The 16627-nt window shown below is 41.4% G+C and overlaps 1 protein-coding gene across 2 annotated transcripts in view; it reads right to left on the bottom strand.

The window, feature by feature from the left end:
• Window positions 1-106: 106 nt before the first annotated feature.
• oscp1a (organic solute carrier partner 1a) overlaps window positions 107-16627 on the bottom strand; it is a 27681-nt gene continuing 11160 nt past the window's right edge. The window contains exons 1-11 of one of the 2 annotated variants that reach the window (XM_030741400.1): window positions 5751-6050; window positions 5563-5592; window positions 4423-4577; window positions 3807-3974; window positions 3638-3718; window positions 3443-3546; window positions 2698-2826; window positions 2560-2614; window positions 872-1017; window positions 726-786; window positions 107-559 (exon numbers count right to left, since the gene is read on the bottom strand). In XM_030741400.1, the coding sequence (XP_030597260.1) occupies window positions 437-559; window positions 726-786; window positions 872-1017; window positions 2560-2614; window positions 2698-2826; window positions 3443-3546; window positions 3638-3718; window positions 3807-3974; window positions 4423-4577; window positions 5563-5592; window positions 5751-5862 (1164 nt within the window). In that variant the 5' untranslated portion in view covers window positions 5863-6050 and the 3' untranslated portion in view covers window positions 107-436. Of the gene's footprint in view, window positions 560-725; window positions 787-871; window positions 1018-2559; window positions 2615-2697; window positions 2827-3442; window positions 3547-3637; window positions 3719-3806; window positions 3975-4422; window positions 4578-5562; window positions 5593-5750; window positions 6051-16627 lie in introns of those variants that run through there. The other variant, XM_030741401.1, reaches the window with a different exon arrangement.

The following is a 16627-nucleotide window of genomic DNA, read 5'->3' as shown; positions in this document are numbered from 1 at the left end:
CCCTTTAATAATTAAATTAATAATTTTCCATGAATTTTTTTCCCTGCCAACGTTTACGACTCATTTGGTTTTTAAGCAGGTGAAAACACAGGTCAGCATAACCATGTAAATATAAATAAACACTTTTATTTAACATTAAATTGTTAAATAGAAAATAAAACCTCAAGCACAGCAGGCATTGCAGTTTAATGTCCAGTCAGTCCAAGTGCAAATTGAACATAGAAAACAGCTTCTGTCTAACGTAAATGTGTTACAATGTTGAGTTCTTGCATATTTATCTGTTTCACTGAATACTGCATATTTCAGATTAAACCGAAGCTCACAGTGAAGATTATAAGATGAGGCATAAAATTCAAGGAATAAATCTAACTGAACCATCAGGTCATCACATAACCAGAGACTGAAATCACTCGATGAAGACCAGACAGAAACAGGGTCAGAGGTCGTCCATCATCGCCAGGAGCTCTTCTCCCTTATCGCCGCTGAGCTTTTCGGGCTTCTCTTCTTGTTCTGCAAACTGTCCGGCGATTCGAGCCAGCTCCAAAGCAGCCTGCTCATCCTGAAGAAAACAAACACAGCAGCTCATCAGAGTCGCGGGTCGGGGCCGTACGGACCTACTGATGGATTTAGTTCATCAGAGACAATTTAAGAGTGACAAGACACTCAGGCAGGCTTTGATTTGTGCTTTTATTGTAGTTCACTATAATAACCATTCACAGTTTTACCTGCATTGCTTGAATATTTATCACTCCATACAAGGACTCCTCAGCTCCACCCGAAGCTCCTCTGTTAAACAAGATAAAAGGCCTCAGTGAGTGAATTTATATTAATTTAACAACAGGGAATAAAAATAGAAAAGAAGAGCACCCACGCCTCCTCCTCCTCTTCGTCTGTGGTAAACAGGTTGATCCGAAAACCGGATTCACCTCTGGGCTTGTTCTCTGCCTTCATGCTGCCCATCAGACGAGCCAGCAGGTTCAGTTCCTCCTTCGCCAGTGGGTTGGGAGTGTCGTCTGTCTGCAGCACGGTGGAGGTGCAGAGGCAGGTTAAATATTTTCACACACACAGTGCTGTGAAAAAGTATTTGGCCCTCTTCCTGATTTCTCTCTTTTTTTTTTTTTTTTTGCATATTTGTCACAGGTACATGTTTCAGATAATTAAATATTAGACAAAGATAACCAGAGTAAACACAATGTTGGAGCTTTTTATGGGTTATTTTTGCTTTTTGGATTAAAGTATTGAGTTTATTTTTGCTAAGGTTAAGTTTATGGTTTATTTTTCTTCAGGTAAATTTGGGTTCACTTTTTGGGTTTATGGCTAAGCAGGCGTACACTTAATTTACTTAAATAGGTCAAGTGGGAGGGGTCAGCAGGCACCGGGTCATACGGTTTTTTACCAGGTGACAGAGAGGCTGCAGACCAAAGTGCTTATGTCTGTAAGTTTTGCTGTGTAATGGAGAATAAACTGACCCAAATGCACTTTTGTATGGACATTGTGTTATTTTTAAGACCTTTTGACCTGCGTCAGATCCAGTCCTGAGGTGCCTCAGTGACCATTTGGATTTGTTGAGTTTTGATGTGGACAAATGGCCGCTACACACAAAATGCAGGTTTTAAATGACAATTTCAGTTATTAAGGGGGAAAAAAGCTATCCAAACCTACCTGACCCTGTATGAAAAAGTAATTGCTCCCTAAATCTAATAACTGGTTGTGCCATCCTCTGCAGCAAGAACTGCAAGCAAGCATTTGCAATAACTGTGGAGGATTTTTTGGCCCACTCCTCTTTGCAAAACTGCAGAGTTTTTTCATGAATGGCCTGTTCAAGGTCATGCCAAAGCAGCGGTGTGTTTCGGATCATTGTCTCGCTGCATAACCTGGGCACACCTGTCTTATTTACCTAATTAACTCTTATAGTAGGCGTGGGGTTGTGGATAGACAAACACTGATGAGAAACACACCAGTGAGACTTTCTGAACACACAGTGCTCCACAGCCGAGCACGTTAAGAGAAGCATGAAGTGTGTAAATAAAAAGGGTGTGAATTCAAAACTGTGTGTGCACACCACGGGCCCAGGGAAGGGCAAAGGCCACCGCCACAATAGCGGGAACTCTGGGGCTGATAAATGAAATTAACACAGAAGCACAAAAATCGAGGTTTGCAGAAGAGCATCTCTGAAGAGCAAATGGGCTACAGCAGCAGAAGACCACACCGGTGCCTCTCCTGTCAGCTGAGAACAGAAAACTGAGGCTACGCTCCACAGAGACTCACGAAAATCAAACAATGGAAGATTGGAAAAATGTTGCCTGGTCTGATGAGTCTCCATTTCTGATGCAACACTCAGAGGGTAGAGTCAGAATTGGTGTAAACAACATGAAAGTGGGGATCCACTCTGCTTTGTATCAGCGGTTTAGGCTCTCTGTGGTGGTGAAATGCTTCTTGCAGAACAACATATCGCATATCACATGAGATTAGTTTAACATATATACCATCAACCACAACTGTAAAGTGGAAGTCAGTGACCCCTGACCTTATGTCAGCCATGACTAATCATGTTTTTACCTTAACAGAGGAGGCCCTGGATGTGTGTGTCTCCTCTGGATGGTCCACAGTGTACCTTAAATTCATGAAACACAGCAGTGTACACTCAGCGTACTGCATGATTTTTCCAGCGTGTGTTCAGCATGCGTACACACATACATGTTCATGCCCAGTCTGATGACTCGATTTCCGCGCAGTTCAAAAGATCCCTCTCTGATGGCGCTGGTGTAACTTCCTCCAGAGGGGAACTCCCTTCGTCTTACTTCTCTGCCGTGACAGTCAAATATCCTTCAAAATGGGAAGCAGATGGTGACACTCTGGATTCACATTTTTTGTAAGAAAATTTAAAATTGGGACATGCCAGCCTTTTCATGGAGACTCTGGAGTTGCCTCACTAATGGAGCGGCAGGTGTTAAACTGAGCCGACACAGATTATTATTTTTTTTGCATGTACTTTTCATTGTAAACAAAATAAGTCAAAGAAGTTGTTGAACGACTGATGAAATAACTGCTTTTGCCCCTTTTGATCTTCTAGTTAAAATGACAAACATAGTAACTTCTCACACATCTGGTCACACTGGAGATGCACGATAGATACAATCGAGTCAAAGCGCAGATCTGATAACATTTCAAATGCTGTATCTATATATTGTAAACAGGCAGTACTTGAAATCTTGCAACTGAAGAAATTTTGCATGTACACAAGAGTTATTTCTGCTAAAAGTCTGAGCTCTTACTGTCAGGAAAAGGATAAATGCACTGCCATTGATGCACAGCTGACCATCGTTACTTCGCGTAAAACACTCTATTACATTATCAGATAAAGTGATAGATATGATAGATGTGATAGAGCACTCTCAGGGTCTGAGAGTGCTCTGCATGCTGTTGTTTGTAACCTACATACCTAATAAGTCCAGGAACATCCGTCCCCTGAGGCACTGGTCCTGATGTTGTCAGGGCAAACCGTCCGTTGGGATTTTGGATCTGATTTTTCAGGAAAAGTGACACCTAAGAAACAAAGAGAGAACATATTAATTGCTAATTGAATGATATCATATTGATATGTTTGGAGGGAGGGGATTTAAAGCAGAGGACTCACTCGAACGTGCATGTCTTGAAAAAATATGAGCAGCGTCTGTCTGAGGAGCTGGAATTGACCCTCTGATAAAGATGAGTATGCCTGCATTAGAAAAGAGAAAAGCTGGTTGCAAAGGATGCCTACATTTTGTGTTATAAGGTTTATTTATTTTTATTTATCCGAGTCATACCTCAATGATTTTCCTGTGTGTCTCGTCTACTTGGTTCACAACCACAGGCGTGTCTTTCACAAATTCTCTGATGGCGTCCATGTGATTGTATGAGATGAGCAGCAGGTCTTTTGGGCGTGGACAAAGGAAGACCTGATATTTGAAAGCCATGACCATCAGCTCATAAAGCTACAGGTAAAAAATGTTAATATTAATAGAGCTGCAAAATGTTTGAATTTCTTGTCACTTTATGCAGTAATAAGTTACCCGAATATTCTGAAAATTAATTATCAATTAATCACTCAGTGAAACTTTATTTGTAGGACACTTTTCATGCAGGTTAGTGCATTTGAAAGTGCTTCAGATGATAAGCTGACAATAAGACAGTAAAACAGTGACATCAAAAGCAATAATTATAAGACAAATCATGACAAAAAATACATTAAAAAAATTCTATATGTCCATCAATAACTGGAAATGTTGTGATACTTGGTCATATTTAATTCCAGTGGCATAAACAAGCTTCCATAGTGAACAAGAGGATGATTGTGAGTTTAAAAAGCTCTCCTGTCCATTGTTTTTAGTACTGCAGTAATAGTCTGAGTAAGTGCTCCTGTTTCTGGTATCTGGTTTGTACCCTGTCCATGCTGGCCGGGTTCAGTCTCATGATGGAGGCATGCGCTAACCGAGTTAGCACCGTTTTCATGGTCCTGTGAGAATACAGCTGTTGAGGTTTGAGAAGTTCATCCATGAAAGCTTTACTGAACATGGTCCCGACGATGTCGTTCATAACTGTGAAAAAGAACGGGACCAAAACAGGAAGGTGGAGAATTTAGTTTTTGACTTAAAGCCACTTCTCTCTTACTGAGGAACACAGAGGTGGTGAAAAAGAAAGAAATAGCCATTAACCATTATTATTTTATTTTTTTACATTGATAACACTCTGAATATATATGGGGCACTAAAAACACTCACCAGCCACTTTGTTAGGTACACCTGTTTAAAAGAAGTCTGTTCAATTGCTTATTGAACTGCCTGTTAACTCAAATATCTAATCAACCAATCACATGGTAGCAGCTCATTTAGGCATGTAGACATGGTCAATACAGCCTCCTGAAATTCAAACTGAAGAAGAAAGGTGATTTCATTTAATGGCACAGTTGTTGGTGCCAGACTGAATGTGATATAAACTATGTAAACGCATGGATCCACCCTGCCTCGCATCATCGGTTCAGGCTGCTGGTGGTGGCGTAATGATGTGGAGGATATATTCTTGGCACAGTTTGGGTCCCTTAGTACCAAATGAGCATCATTCAAACCCCGCAGCCCACCTGGGTATTGCTGCTGACCGTATTCCTCCATTATGACCACAGTGTACCCATCTTCCGACGGCTGCTTCCAGCAGGATAATGTGCCATGTCACAAAGCTGAAATTGACTCAAATGGCCTCCACAGTCACCAGAACTAAAACCAGTAGAGCACCTTTGGGATGTCAGTATGTGATGCTATCATGCCAATGTGGAGCAGATCTCTGAGGAATGTTTCCAGCACCTTGTTCAATCTGTGCCATGAAGGATTAAAGCAGTTCTGAAGGCCAAAGTGGGTCCAACTCAGTACTAGCACGATGTATCTAATAAAATGGCTGGCTCACTGTGTAGTCTACTTTATGGTAACTGTGTAACTACTTGTCTGGCCCTCTGTGACCATTTCACATGCTTTCAACAAAATTATATATTTCCTGACATGTTAATGGAGCTCAAAGATGAAGTAAAAATACCTCTCTTCCTGTCATTTTCTGACCACAATCCTGCAGCCATGTTAGGTTTCCCAAGAAAGAAGAAAGAGAAAGAAAGCAGATTTGTTATCTATCTGATAAATGTGAAGTACATTTTTTCTAGTTTATGAATGGCATCTGACAGCACAAAGAGGGAAAGCACATCTACAAAGCCTGTCGACTACCTCTACCTTTGTCTGAATGGTCCTCTGAGGTGTTGTGAGCCCGCAGGCGTTGGTCCAGTATGTAAAGCATCTCTCCACCCAGATTAATGAAAACCAGGGGGAGAGTTCTCATAGACATCTTGCAAAGACAAAAAAAAGGAGGATAATCTCCTTAGAAGAAAGCTGTCACAGAGGTAGGTGTCAGAAGGAGTTGAGATCTTTGCAGGTGAAAAGCACGCTTGTCATTTCCACAGCATTATCTGATTGCTCCTGTTGTGGACTGCAGTGTTAAGTGAATTGTCCATGTTAGGTCTTATCTGCTCATGCTTCCGCAGATAATGTTGCTCACTAAGATGCAACAGGTGGCCAACAAGAGGATCAGCGGTGGACAGACAGAAGCTTATTGGGCAGGATAAGGATGACGCGACAGCACATTACAACCAAACACAGAAGGTAAATGGGTATGCTACACGCAAGATACTGCAAAAAACAAAAAATAAGCCTTTATAACAAGGTTCAGTTTAAAGGGCTGTTCACAGCAGCTTGATAAACATGCTGAAAACAAGTCCAAAAATGCCACAAGAAGATGTGTGACTGTGTAATTGTTAAATATCTTCCTGCGCTCTTCTGTGAAGGATTTCCACCTGATTTTTTTTTTTTAACTTGGCCAAGAGTATTAGTGAGGTTGGCAACTGACTGCATGTTTTTATCTCAGCATACTTGTAGCTTTGCTGGGGCAAACCTGAAAAAGGACATCAAATCAGCCAAGGAATCATACAAACAGAAAGCTGAGGCCCATCTCACCAGCAACAATCCAACAATCCACATGGCAGGGAATAACCACATCACCAACTGCAGGGGCAGCAACATCTCAACTGTTAAAGCCGATGCTTCGTTGGCTGAGGACCTGAACAATTTTTTCACAAGATTTGAGACCAATGGTCCCCCAGTCTGCAGCAGCACCTCACTGACTCCTCATCAGCATCAGTGAGGTTTTAACTCAGGTCAGTTCACCCGTGGAAAGCTGCTGGTCCGGATGAAATACCTGGAAAGGTACTGGTGGCATATGAACTTTCAGATTTCTTGCCCTCTTAATGCGTTTGAGACCATCAGTTATGTTGTGAGTAGGTATACAGTGAATAGCCCTATTTGAATAACATTCTAATTCATATTATGGCAAGAACTACTCAACTAAGTAATGAGAAATGACAGGCCATCATTATTAAGAAATGAAGGTGAGTCAATCTGAAAAATACCAAGAACTTTGAAAGTATCCTCAAGTGTAGTCGCAAAGACCATCAAACATTACGATGAAAATGGCTCTCATCAGGACCGCCCAAGGAAAGGAAGACCAAGAGTTCCCTCTGTTGCACAGGATAAGTTCATCAGAGTTACCAGCCTCAGAAACCACAAGTTAACAGCAGCCCAGATAAGAGCCCACCTAAATGCTTCCCAGAGTTCAAGCATCTCAACATTAACTGTTCAGAGAAGACTTTGTGAATCTGGACTTTATGGTCGAATTGCTGCAAAGAAGCCACTTCTAAGGAAGAACAACAAGAGGCAGAGAAACGCCATGTCTCAGTAAGACGCAGGAAAGGCGAGCGGAGGGTTAGATAAGCAGTCTCTGTTTCCACCATATCTCTCTGGGTTTTATTTACATTCAGAAGCTGTCATGGTCCTGGGTCTGCGAGCCCTTGTTTCTCAGTTTATGGTCTTCTGTAGTTATGTTACCTTTTTTGTTACTGTTTTGCTTTGTCATATTGTTTCATCTGTTCCCCTTATGTGTTTCCAGTTAGTTCCCATTGCTTTAGACCTTAGTTCTCCCTGTGTTGTGTTTAGTCTGCATCCTCTTCATGTGGTGTCAAGTTGCAGTTGTGTATCAGTCTTCTCACTTCCTGTTTTATTTTGACATCCCCTGCCCCCTGTCTCTTGTGCTTTGTGTTTTAATTTACTTCCCTGAGTCTCGTTAGTGTCATTCTGGTCATCTGTTTGCCCCAGCTGTTTCCACTCCCCCCTCGTTCCCTCTGTGTATTCTTGTTTTCCCCTTGTCAGATGTCAATCTGGTGGCTGTGTTGTCTCTGTGATTGCTGGCTCGCCAGTATAGGTTTCCTTTAGTTTCTTTGTTGCCTTGGTTTATTTTTGCGCTCCATGTTTTACTGCCAAAAATAAAGGCTCACCTTTTGGTTCACTAACAACTGTCTACTCCTGCATCCTGCTTTTGGGTCCTCACCTCCTGCACACGCCACACGGCCTGCTTCTACGCATCGCGACAGAAGCAGGTGGTTCCACTAATGCTCTCTACACCACTTTTACAACATCTTGCTCTTTCTCTCTCCTGCTCTAAATAAAAGATTAGAGAGCAGAAACATGCAAATGAAACCTCATCTTGATGTTTGCTGTTACAGCAGCTTGCTGCACCGGACACCATTGTCTATTGTCACAGCCATGTCCGCAGCTGACAGCATTTCAGGGTTATATGAATTATTTTACAAACTGACCACTGAGAGAGATTTTTAACACGTTTGGGAAAGGAATCTAAATCCTGAGCTCAACGGACCAGCCTCCAAACTGATTATGGAGATCTGTCATTTCTTCTGGTTTTTCTCTGTGTAAGTAAAACACAAAATTAAGAATTACATTGTGTTTTTAATAGTTTACAGTAGTTTTACTTTTCAGGATGACTTGAAGTAATGTGAAAACATAATAAGCAAATATTTCCACCCAGCTTTCATTTGTTTGTTAGAAGACAAATTTGAATGTTATTTCTGGCTATGACGAAGAGTAAAGTAAACATGTCTTCCTCTCACCAGAATAACCTGCTCAGGTGCATCGCTAGGTTTCAATGACATCCCAAATCTAGATCGAAGCTCTTATAACCTGGACTGGATGGCGTCTATACCTGACGAGACCCCACTATCTGCTATCTCCATCCCGGGAACACATGAAAGCTTATCATTACATGGGACGCTATTTACTAAATGTCAAGTTTGGGATTTGAATAACCAACTTAAAGTGGGAGTACGATATTTTGACTTGCATGCTGGAATTTGGTCCTTTGGCAAAAAGAATATTGAAATCAGGGATAGCCACTGGATGGTTTGGCAAAAGATTCACTTGGATGAAGTCCTCGCACATATTGTTGAATATTTAAAACACCATACTAGTGAGACTGTGCTTTTGAAATTGACTTTACACGGATTTTATGAGAAAAAACTTAAGCAGTTGGTAGAAAAATTAATTAAAAAGTTCAACAATATTGTATGGATGAAGACGTCTGCACCAAACATGAAGGAAGCAAGGGGCAAGATTTTTTTTCTCCACAGTGATGTGGTTCCTGGTGGAATAGAAAACCGTAACTCACATTTCTTTGAAAAGAACAGGCTAAAATATGTGGAAGACAAAATAAAGTCAAACATCTGTAATCATTACATTATGGTGACTGAGACTTCAACATCATTTTTTGGACGTCCAAAAGAATTGGCTAAAAATGTTAATGAGCAGCTTTTCAAATTTGTGGAGCAACATAAACAAAGTTCCAGAAACCAAGGTTGCTTAGGTGTCATAAGTATGAACTTCCCCAGTGCTCAGCTTATTAAAAACATTATTCAACTCAAACCATGTAAATGTGGAACAGGAAAAGGAACAGGACAAAGCGAAAAGGAGCAACAAACACCATCTGGGCCACAGACTAATCCAGAATCACCATCATCTGAGCAGGATTACACAAGGTCACCTGAATCACCACCAGCTGCACCTGAACCAACACCTGAACCAAATACTGCACCTGAACCAACACCTGAACCAAATACTGCACCTGAACCAAATACTGGACCCGAACCAGCACCTGAACCAAATACTGCACCTGAACCAGCACCTGAACCAAATACTGCACCCGAACCAGCACCTGAGCCAACACCTGAACCAAATACTGCACCCGAACCAGCACCTGAACCAAATACTGCACCCAAACCAGCACCTGAACCAACAACTGAATCAAATACTGCACCTGAACCAGCACCTGAACCAAATACTGGACCCGAACCAACAACTGAACCAAATACTGCACCTGAACCAGCACCTGAACCAACATCTGAACCAAATACTGCACCTGAACCAGCACCAGAACCAAATATTGGACCCGAACCAGCACCTGAACCAACACCTGAACCAAATACTGCACCTGAACCAGCACCTGAACCAAATACTGGACCCGAACCAGCACCTGAACCAAATACTGCACCTGAACCAAATACTGCACCCGAACCAGCACCTGAACCAACACCTGAACCAGCACCTGAACCAAATACTGGACCCAAACCAGCACCTGAACCAACAACTGAATCAAATACTGCACCTGAACCAGCACCTGAACCAAATACTGGACCCGAACCAACAACTGAACCAAATACTGCACCTGAACCAGCACCTGAACCAACATCTGAACCAAATACTGCACCTGAACCAGCACCAGAACCAAATATTGGACCCGAACCAGCACCTGAACCAACACCTGAACCAAATACTGCACCCGAACCAGCACCTGAACCAAATACTGGACCCGAACCAGCACCTGAACCAAATACTGCACCTGAACCAAATACTGCACCCGAACCAGCACCTGAACCAACACCTGAACCAAATATTGCACCTGAACCAGCACCTGAACCAAATACTGCACCCGAACCAGCGCCCGAACCAACACCTGAACCAAATACTGCACCTGAACCAGCACCTGAACCAAATACTGCACCCGAACCAGCACCTGAACCAACACCTGAACCAAATACTGCACCTGAACCAGCACCTGAACCAACTACTGCACCCGAACCAGCCCCTGAACCAACTACTGCACCCGAACCAGCCCCTGAACCAGCACCTGAACCAAATACTGCACCCGAACCAACACCTGAACCAAATACTGCACCCGAACCAGCACCTGAACCATCACCTGAACCAAATACTGCACCTGAACCAGCACCTGAACCAAATACTGGACCCGAACCAGCACCTGAACCAAATACTGCACCTGAACCAAATACTGCACCCGAACCAGCACCTGAACCAACACCTGAACCAAATACTGCACCTGAACCAGCACCTGAACCAAATACTGGACCCGAACCAGCACCTGAACCAACACCTGAACCAAATACTGCACCCGAACCAGCACCTGAACCAACACCTGAACCAAGTACTGCACCTGAACCAACACCTGAACCAAATACTGGACCCGAACCAGCACCTGAACAAACACCAGAACCAAATACTGCACCTGAACCAGCACCTGAACCAGCACCTGAACCAAATACTGCACCCGAACCAGCACCTGAACCAACACCTGAACCAAATACTGCACCTGAACCAAATACTGCACCCGAACCAATGACTGGACATGAACCAACAACTGCTCCTGAACCTGCACCTGAAACATCAGCGACACCTGAACCAACGGCTGTACCGGAAACAACTTCACATGAACCAACAACATCTAAACAAGATTCCCAGCCCTCCTCTCAATCAATACTGGCAGCTACTTCAGCAACACATTATTCTGTGCTTCCAGGGCCTACTCATGAACCACTACCTGCACCACCTGACTCAACAACATCTGTGCAGGATTCAAAGCCTGCACCTGAACCAGCACCTGCTCCAGTTCCAAAACCAGAACCGACTGCACCTGAATCGCTAGGACATTATTTTGTGCTTCCTCAACCTGATCATGAAGCTGCACCAGTACCCGATTCACAGCCTGCTGTTCTCCCTAATATGATTCCTAAAATAGAACATAAGTTAGATACGCACTGGAGAAGGCGCAAGTGCTATAGAGGATAAATTAAATAATAAATGTAATACTGAAGTAAAGTAATAATTATTTGTAATAAATTACAGAAAAGGGATTGCTTCTTTAACCAAAGGTACTGGAAATGAGAAATTGAAAATGCTGATAATACACTGATGAATTGAAACTATCTTCGTTTCCTTTTCTTTTTTAAATGATTTTAGCCATAATTGATAGATACTTTAGAGACTTATGGTTATATAATTATCACTTTAATTTAGATTTAAAGGTAGTGAACCTGCTTTCAGAGTTAAGTACTAATTAATGATGCATTATTTTTTCACAGTTACTTGTGTCATCATTAGGACTTGGGATGTTCGATAGTGATAAGGATTATAATCAGTCATACCTGACCTTTTCCAGCAAGCCTGACAAGTGAGGGAGTAACTTTTAAAACATGTTCGGATTTTACAATATCTCCTGCAGACATACAGTACCAGCCAAAAGTTTGGACACACTCACCCATTCATATCAGTGGGTAAGTGTGTCCAAACTTTTGACTCGTACTTTAATCAAACAGCAGAAACTCATACCTGTCTGGATAAATACAGTGGTATGTAAAGGTTTGGGCACCCCCAATAATTTCCATGATTATTATTCATAAATCATTGGTTGTTTGGATCAGCAGTTTCAGTTAAATATATCATATAGCAGATGAACACAGTGATATTTGAGAAGTGAAATATGGTTTATAGGATTTACAGAAAGTGTGCAATAATTATTTAAACAAAATTAGGCAATGAGAGTCTGGATTCTGGTTGAAGGTATTTTGGACCATTCTTCTTTCCAAAACATCTCCAGTTCAGTCAGGTTTGATGGTTTCTGAGCAGGGCAGCCTGCTTTAAATCACACCACAGATTTTTAATAATATTCAGGTCTGGGGACTGAGATCCCAGAATGTTGTACTTGTTCCTCTGCATGAACGCCTTAGTAGATTCTGAGCAGTGTTTAGGGTCGTTGTCTTGTTGAAGTATCCAGCCCCGGTGCAACTACAACTTTGTCACTGATTCTTGAACATTGTTCTCAAGAATCTGCTGATATTGACTGGAATCCATGCGACCCTCAACTTTAACAAGATTCCCAGTACCTGCACTGGCCACACAGCCCCACAGCATGATGGAACCACCACCAAATTTCACTGTGGGTACCAAGTGTTTGTCTTGGAATGCTGTGTTCTTTTTCCACCATGCATACCGCCCCTTGTTATGTCCAAATAACTCAATGTTAGTTTCATCAGTCCACAGCACCTTATTCCAAAATGAAGCTGGCTTGTCCAAATGTGCTTTAGCAGACCTCAGTGACTCTGTTTGTGGCGTGTGCGCAGAAAAGGCTTCTTCTGCATTACTCTCCCATACAGCCTCTCCTTGTGCAAAGTGCGCTGAATAGTTGAACGGTGCACAGTGACACCATCTGCAGCAAGATGATGTTGTAGGTCTTTGGAGCTGCTCTGTGGGTTGACTATGACTGTTCTCACCATCCTTTTCCTCTGCCCATCTGAGGTTTTTCTTGGCCTGCCACTTCGGGCCTTAACTAGAACTGTGCCCGTGGTCTTCCATTTCCTCACTATGTTCCTCACAGTGGAAACTGACAGTCACTAGAGAGGTAATTGGGCTCAGCTTTGTGTTTGGTCTCCTTGTGTTTTCCTTGTGTTACCTATTTTGTTGTCTCCAGAACACACCCGTTAGCTGAAGAGCGCCAAATATGTTTCTCCTCTGTAAACTGGTGCCTGCTTTCTTGGACTGAACACTAAACTTACCTCACGACTCCTGCCTGCCTACTTCCTTAACTCACCTACAAGAAACAGTCACTGCTTTCTCCCTCCACTCAGGATCGCATCCACCAGAAAACCAAGTAAGCCTTCTTTCTTTCTAGCATGCCAGATTATCTCCCTCTGGACTTGGATCTAGGAATTAATTCTCGTCTCTTTTCCCCAGTGGTCCTGCCTCCCCCCCAACCTGGAAAAGCTGCCAGTTTGCCCCAGAATGGTTCAGTGACTCAGTGTTTAAATCCTATTTAAATTCTGTTACACAATAAAATCTGTAAATAGTTGTTTATTTGTGTCTGCACTTGGGTTTGTTTGCAACTAGTTGCCAAATCGGCCACTATATACAGTACCGGTCAAAATTTTGGACACAGATATGATGCTGGACCACAAAAACATGTGTGAGAAATTTAATGAGGAGTTATTGAGCTACCTTTTGAGACAGAAACAGCAATAACCATTTTTGCCTTCTATTCTCTTTTGTGATATTAAATTTGGTAGATTTCCCAGCAGGAATACCAAACATTCCTAGACTTTTAAAATTTGAGCATTTGCTTCATCCTGTTTGCTTATTTTAAACATTAGCATTCAACGGTGTTTATCAAAAACCTATCTCAAAACTTAAATATGGTTTATTGTTACATGAAGTGAAGAAAACCAGTAAATATTCACATTAGAGGTGAAGGGGCCCAAAAGTTTTTGCTTAAAAGCATGAGTTAAACTGATTATTAATTATTGATTTTATAATTAATAATTAAATAGTGATTTTGTGGTCTGGATGCTATATAATGTCTACTGGTCAGAGCTCCTGAATATGACAGCTTTTCTCAATTTATATGATTTTAAATTTGAGAAATATCAGCTTTTCTATGTTTATAAATTATACTTATGAAAAAACAACATTAAAAAAGTCAAACTAAATAATATAAATCTTAAAAGAAAACTGTCTCACATGTTAAATGGTTACTACAAGAGTTTCTTTTTTCACAAAGTAAAGAGAAACACAGCAAATATCCATACTAGGGGAGAAGAAGCCTAAAAGTATTTGTGTAAAAAACATTTACTGAAAATGTACCAACGGGCTGCACTCACTGGTAAGTGATGAATACTGATGCTTGTCTCTGTTTTTATGCTCTTCTCTTGTGGAACAAACATCCTGAGCACCTGTAGTCAGCTAAAACTATCACCTTCATTCAAATCAGAGAATAAAAACTTTACTAATTCAAGTGCCCCACCAATAAAATTACACACACACACACACACACACACACACACACACACACACACACACACACACACACACACAAATATATATATATAAACAGAGGAATTTGGCAAGTGTTAATAGAAAAAAAATTGAAATCCACATTGAAATCCATCCAACTTTAATTTCAGTGATTAAGGGGACAGAAAAACATCATGTACAGAATTTCCTGTGAAATATGATTATACACAATAAGGTTTATAGATGAGGTCAGGCAGGAGTCTCTGTGGGCTGTATTATATTTGCAGATGACACTGTGATCTGTAGTGAAAGTAGGGAGCAGGTGGAGGTATGATCTCAAGAGAAGAGGAATGAAAGTCAGCGGAAGCAAGACAGAATACATGTGTGTGAGAGGGAGACAGGTGTAACAGTGACGCTGCAAGGAGTACAGGTAATGAAGGTAGATGAGTTTAAATACCTGGGGTCAACCGTCCAAAGCAACGGACAATCCACAACGGAGGCGAGAATATTAGAGGGACGGCTGAGGTCGAGTGCTTTAAAGACAAAGTTAAAACTACAAAGTTGAGATGGTTTGGGCACATGCAGAGGAGGGACAGTGGATGGATATCTCTGCATGTTTGTATGTTCCCTACCTCCACCTGGACAAGTGGACCAATCTTGATGAAACTTTAACTTTTTGATGAAAGTCATGTTTAGCATATGTACGCATGCATGTATAGATGCGTGTTTGTATGTTCCCTGTCTCCCGTGCATTGACGAAGGATGTTGAAGATGAAGCTTCCAGGGAGGAGGAGAAGAGGAAGGCCACAGAGAAGGCGTGGCATCACACTTCTTATATGATTGTATTCTTTATTTGATCTCCCTTTTAGCAGAATGCAGTGGATCTTCTAGGGTTTAACACAAAAAACAAAATTACAAAATAAAAATGAACAAAACCTCCAAACAGTGAAAAAAAAAAAAAAATTACCCAATCCTTAAAGATTTCAGTATATAACTCAGAGGCTGAATCCAAACTATAAAGGTGCTCTAGCTAAAAAAAAAAAAAACGAGAGCATGTCAGCCTCTAGTTCTAGTATGGACACTCTTGGGGATGCCTACACAACAGGTGCTGTCTACTCTTATGTGTAGCGTATGTCAAATATGTAAAGCATAGCCAGTTGAGCTGACTCAGCTACTCCCTGATGATCTTTAAAACCATATTTTACTAAGTAAACTGCTAAAACATGACCTGCACACCACTTTTACAATGTGTCTTTCTCACGCTGTCTGTCTGTCTCTCTCTCCTACTCTAAAAAAAAAGATTAGTGAGCAGAAACATGCAAATCAAAGTTTATCTTAATGCTCACTGTTGCAGCGGCTCACTTCACTGGAGACCATTGTCTATTGTTACAGCCATGTCCACAGCTAAATGTAAAAGTGTTTTGGGGTTTTGTGAATTATTTTACAAATTAACCACGGAGACAAAAATGTAATCACATTGGAAAGATATCTGGACAAATCCTGACTTCCTGGGCTCAACGGACCAACTACAAACTGATTATGGAGATCTTTCATTTCCTCTGTTTTTTCTCTGTGTAAGTAAAACATGAAATTAAAAATTGCAGTTTTTAATAGTTTATATTAGTTTTACTTCTAAGACTGATGTGATTTGAAAACATATTAAGCAAATATTTCTGTCCTGCTGTCCTGCGTTGTAGAATTTTTTTTCCTGACTTTAAAAGAACTATGACAAAGAATTATCAAAGTAAAAATGTCTTCCTCTCACCAGAATAACCTCCTGCTCAGGTTCATGGCTAGGTTTCAATGACAAACCAGATATAGATCCAACATCTTATAACCTGAACTGGATGAAGTCTATACCTGACGAGACCCCACTATCTGCTATCTCCATTCCTGGGACACATGAAAGTTTATCATTATACGGAGGACCACTTGCTATCTGTCAAGTTTGGAATCTGAATAAGCAACTTAAAGTGGGAGTACGTTATTTTGATGTGCATGCTGGGATTTGGTTGCCTACGCAAAAAAACATTTACATCAGGGATAGTCAATGGATGTTTTGGCAGCATACTGAATTA

The sequence above is a fragment of the Archocentrus centrarchus genome, chromosome 11 (genome assembly GCF_007364275.1).
Source record: "Archocentrus centrarchus isolate MPI-CPG fArcCen1 chromosome 11, fArcCen1, whole genome shotgun sequence".
NCBI lineage: Eukaryota > Metazoa > Chordata > Actinopteri > Cichliformes > Cichlidae > Archocentrus > Archocentrus centrarchus.
The sequence above is the reverse complement of the archived record's forward strand: the minus strand, read 5'-3'. Positions and strand labels throughout refer to the sequence as shown.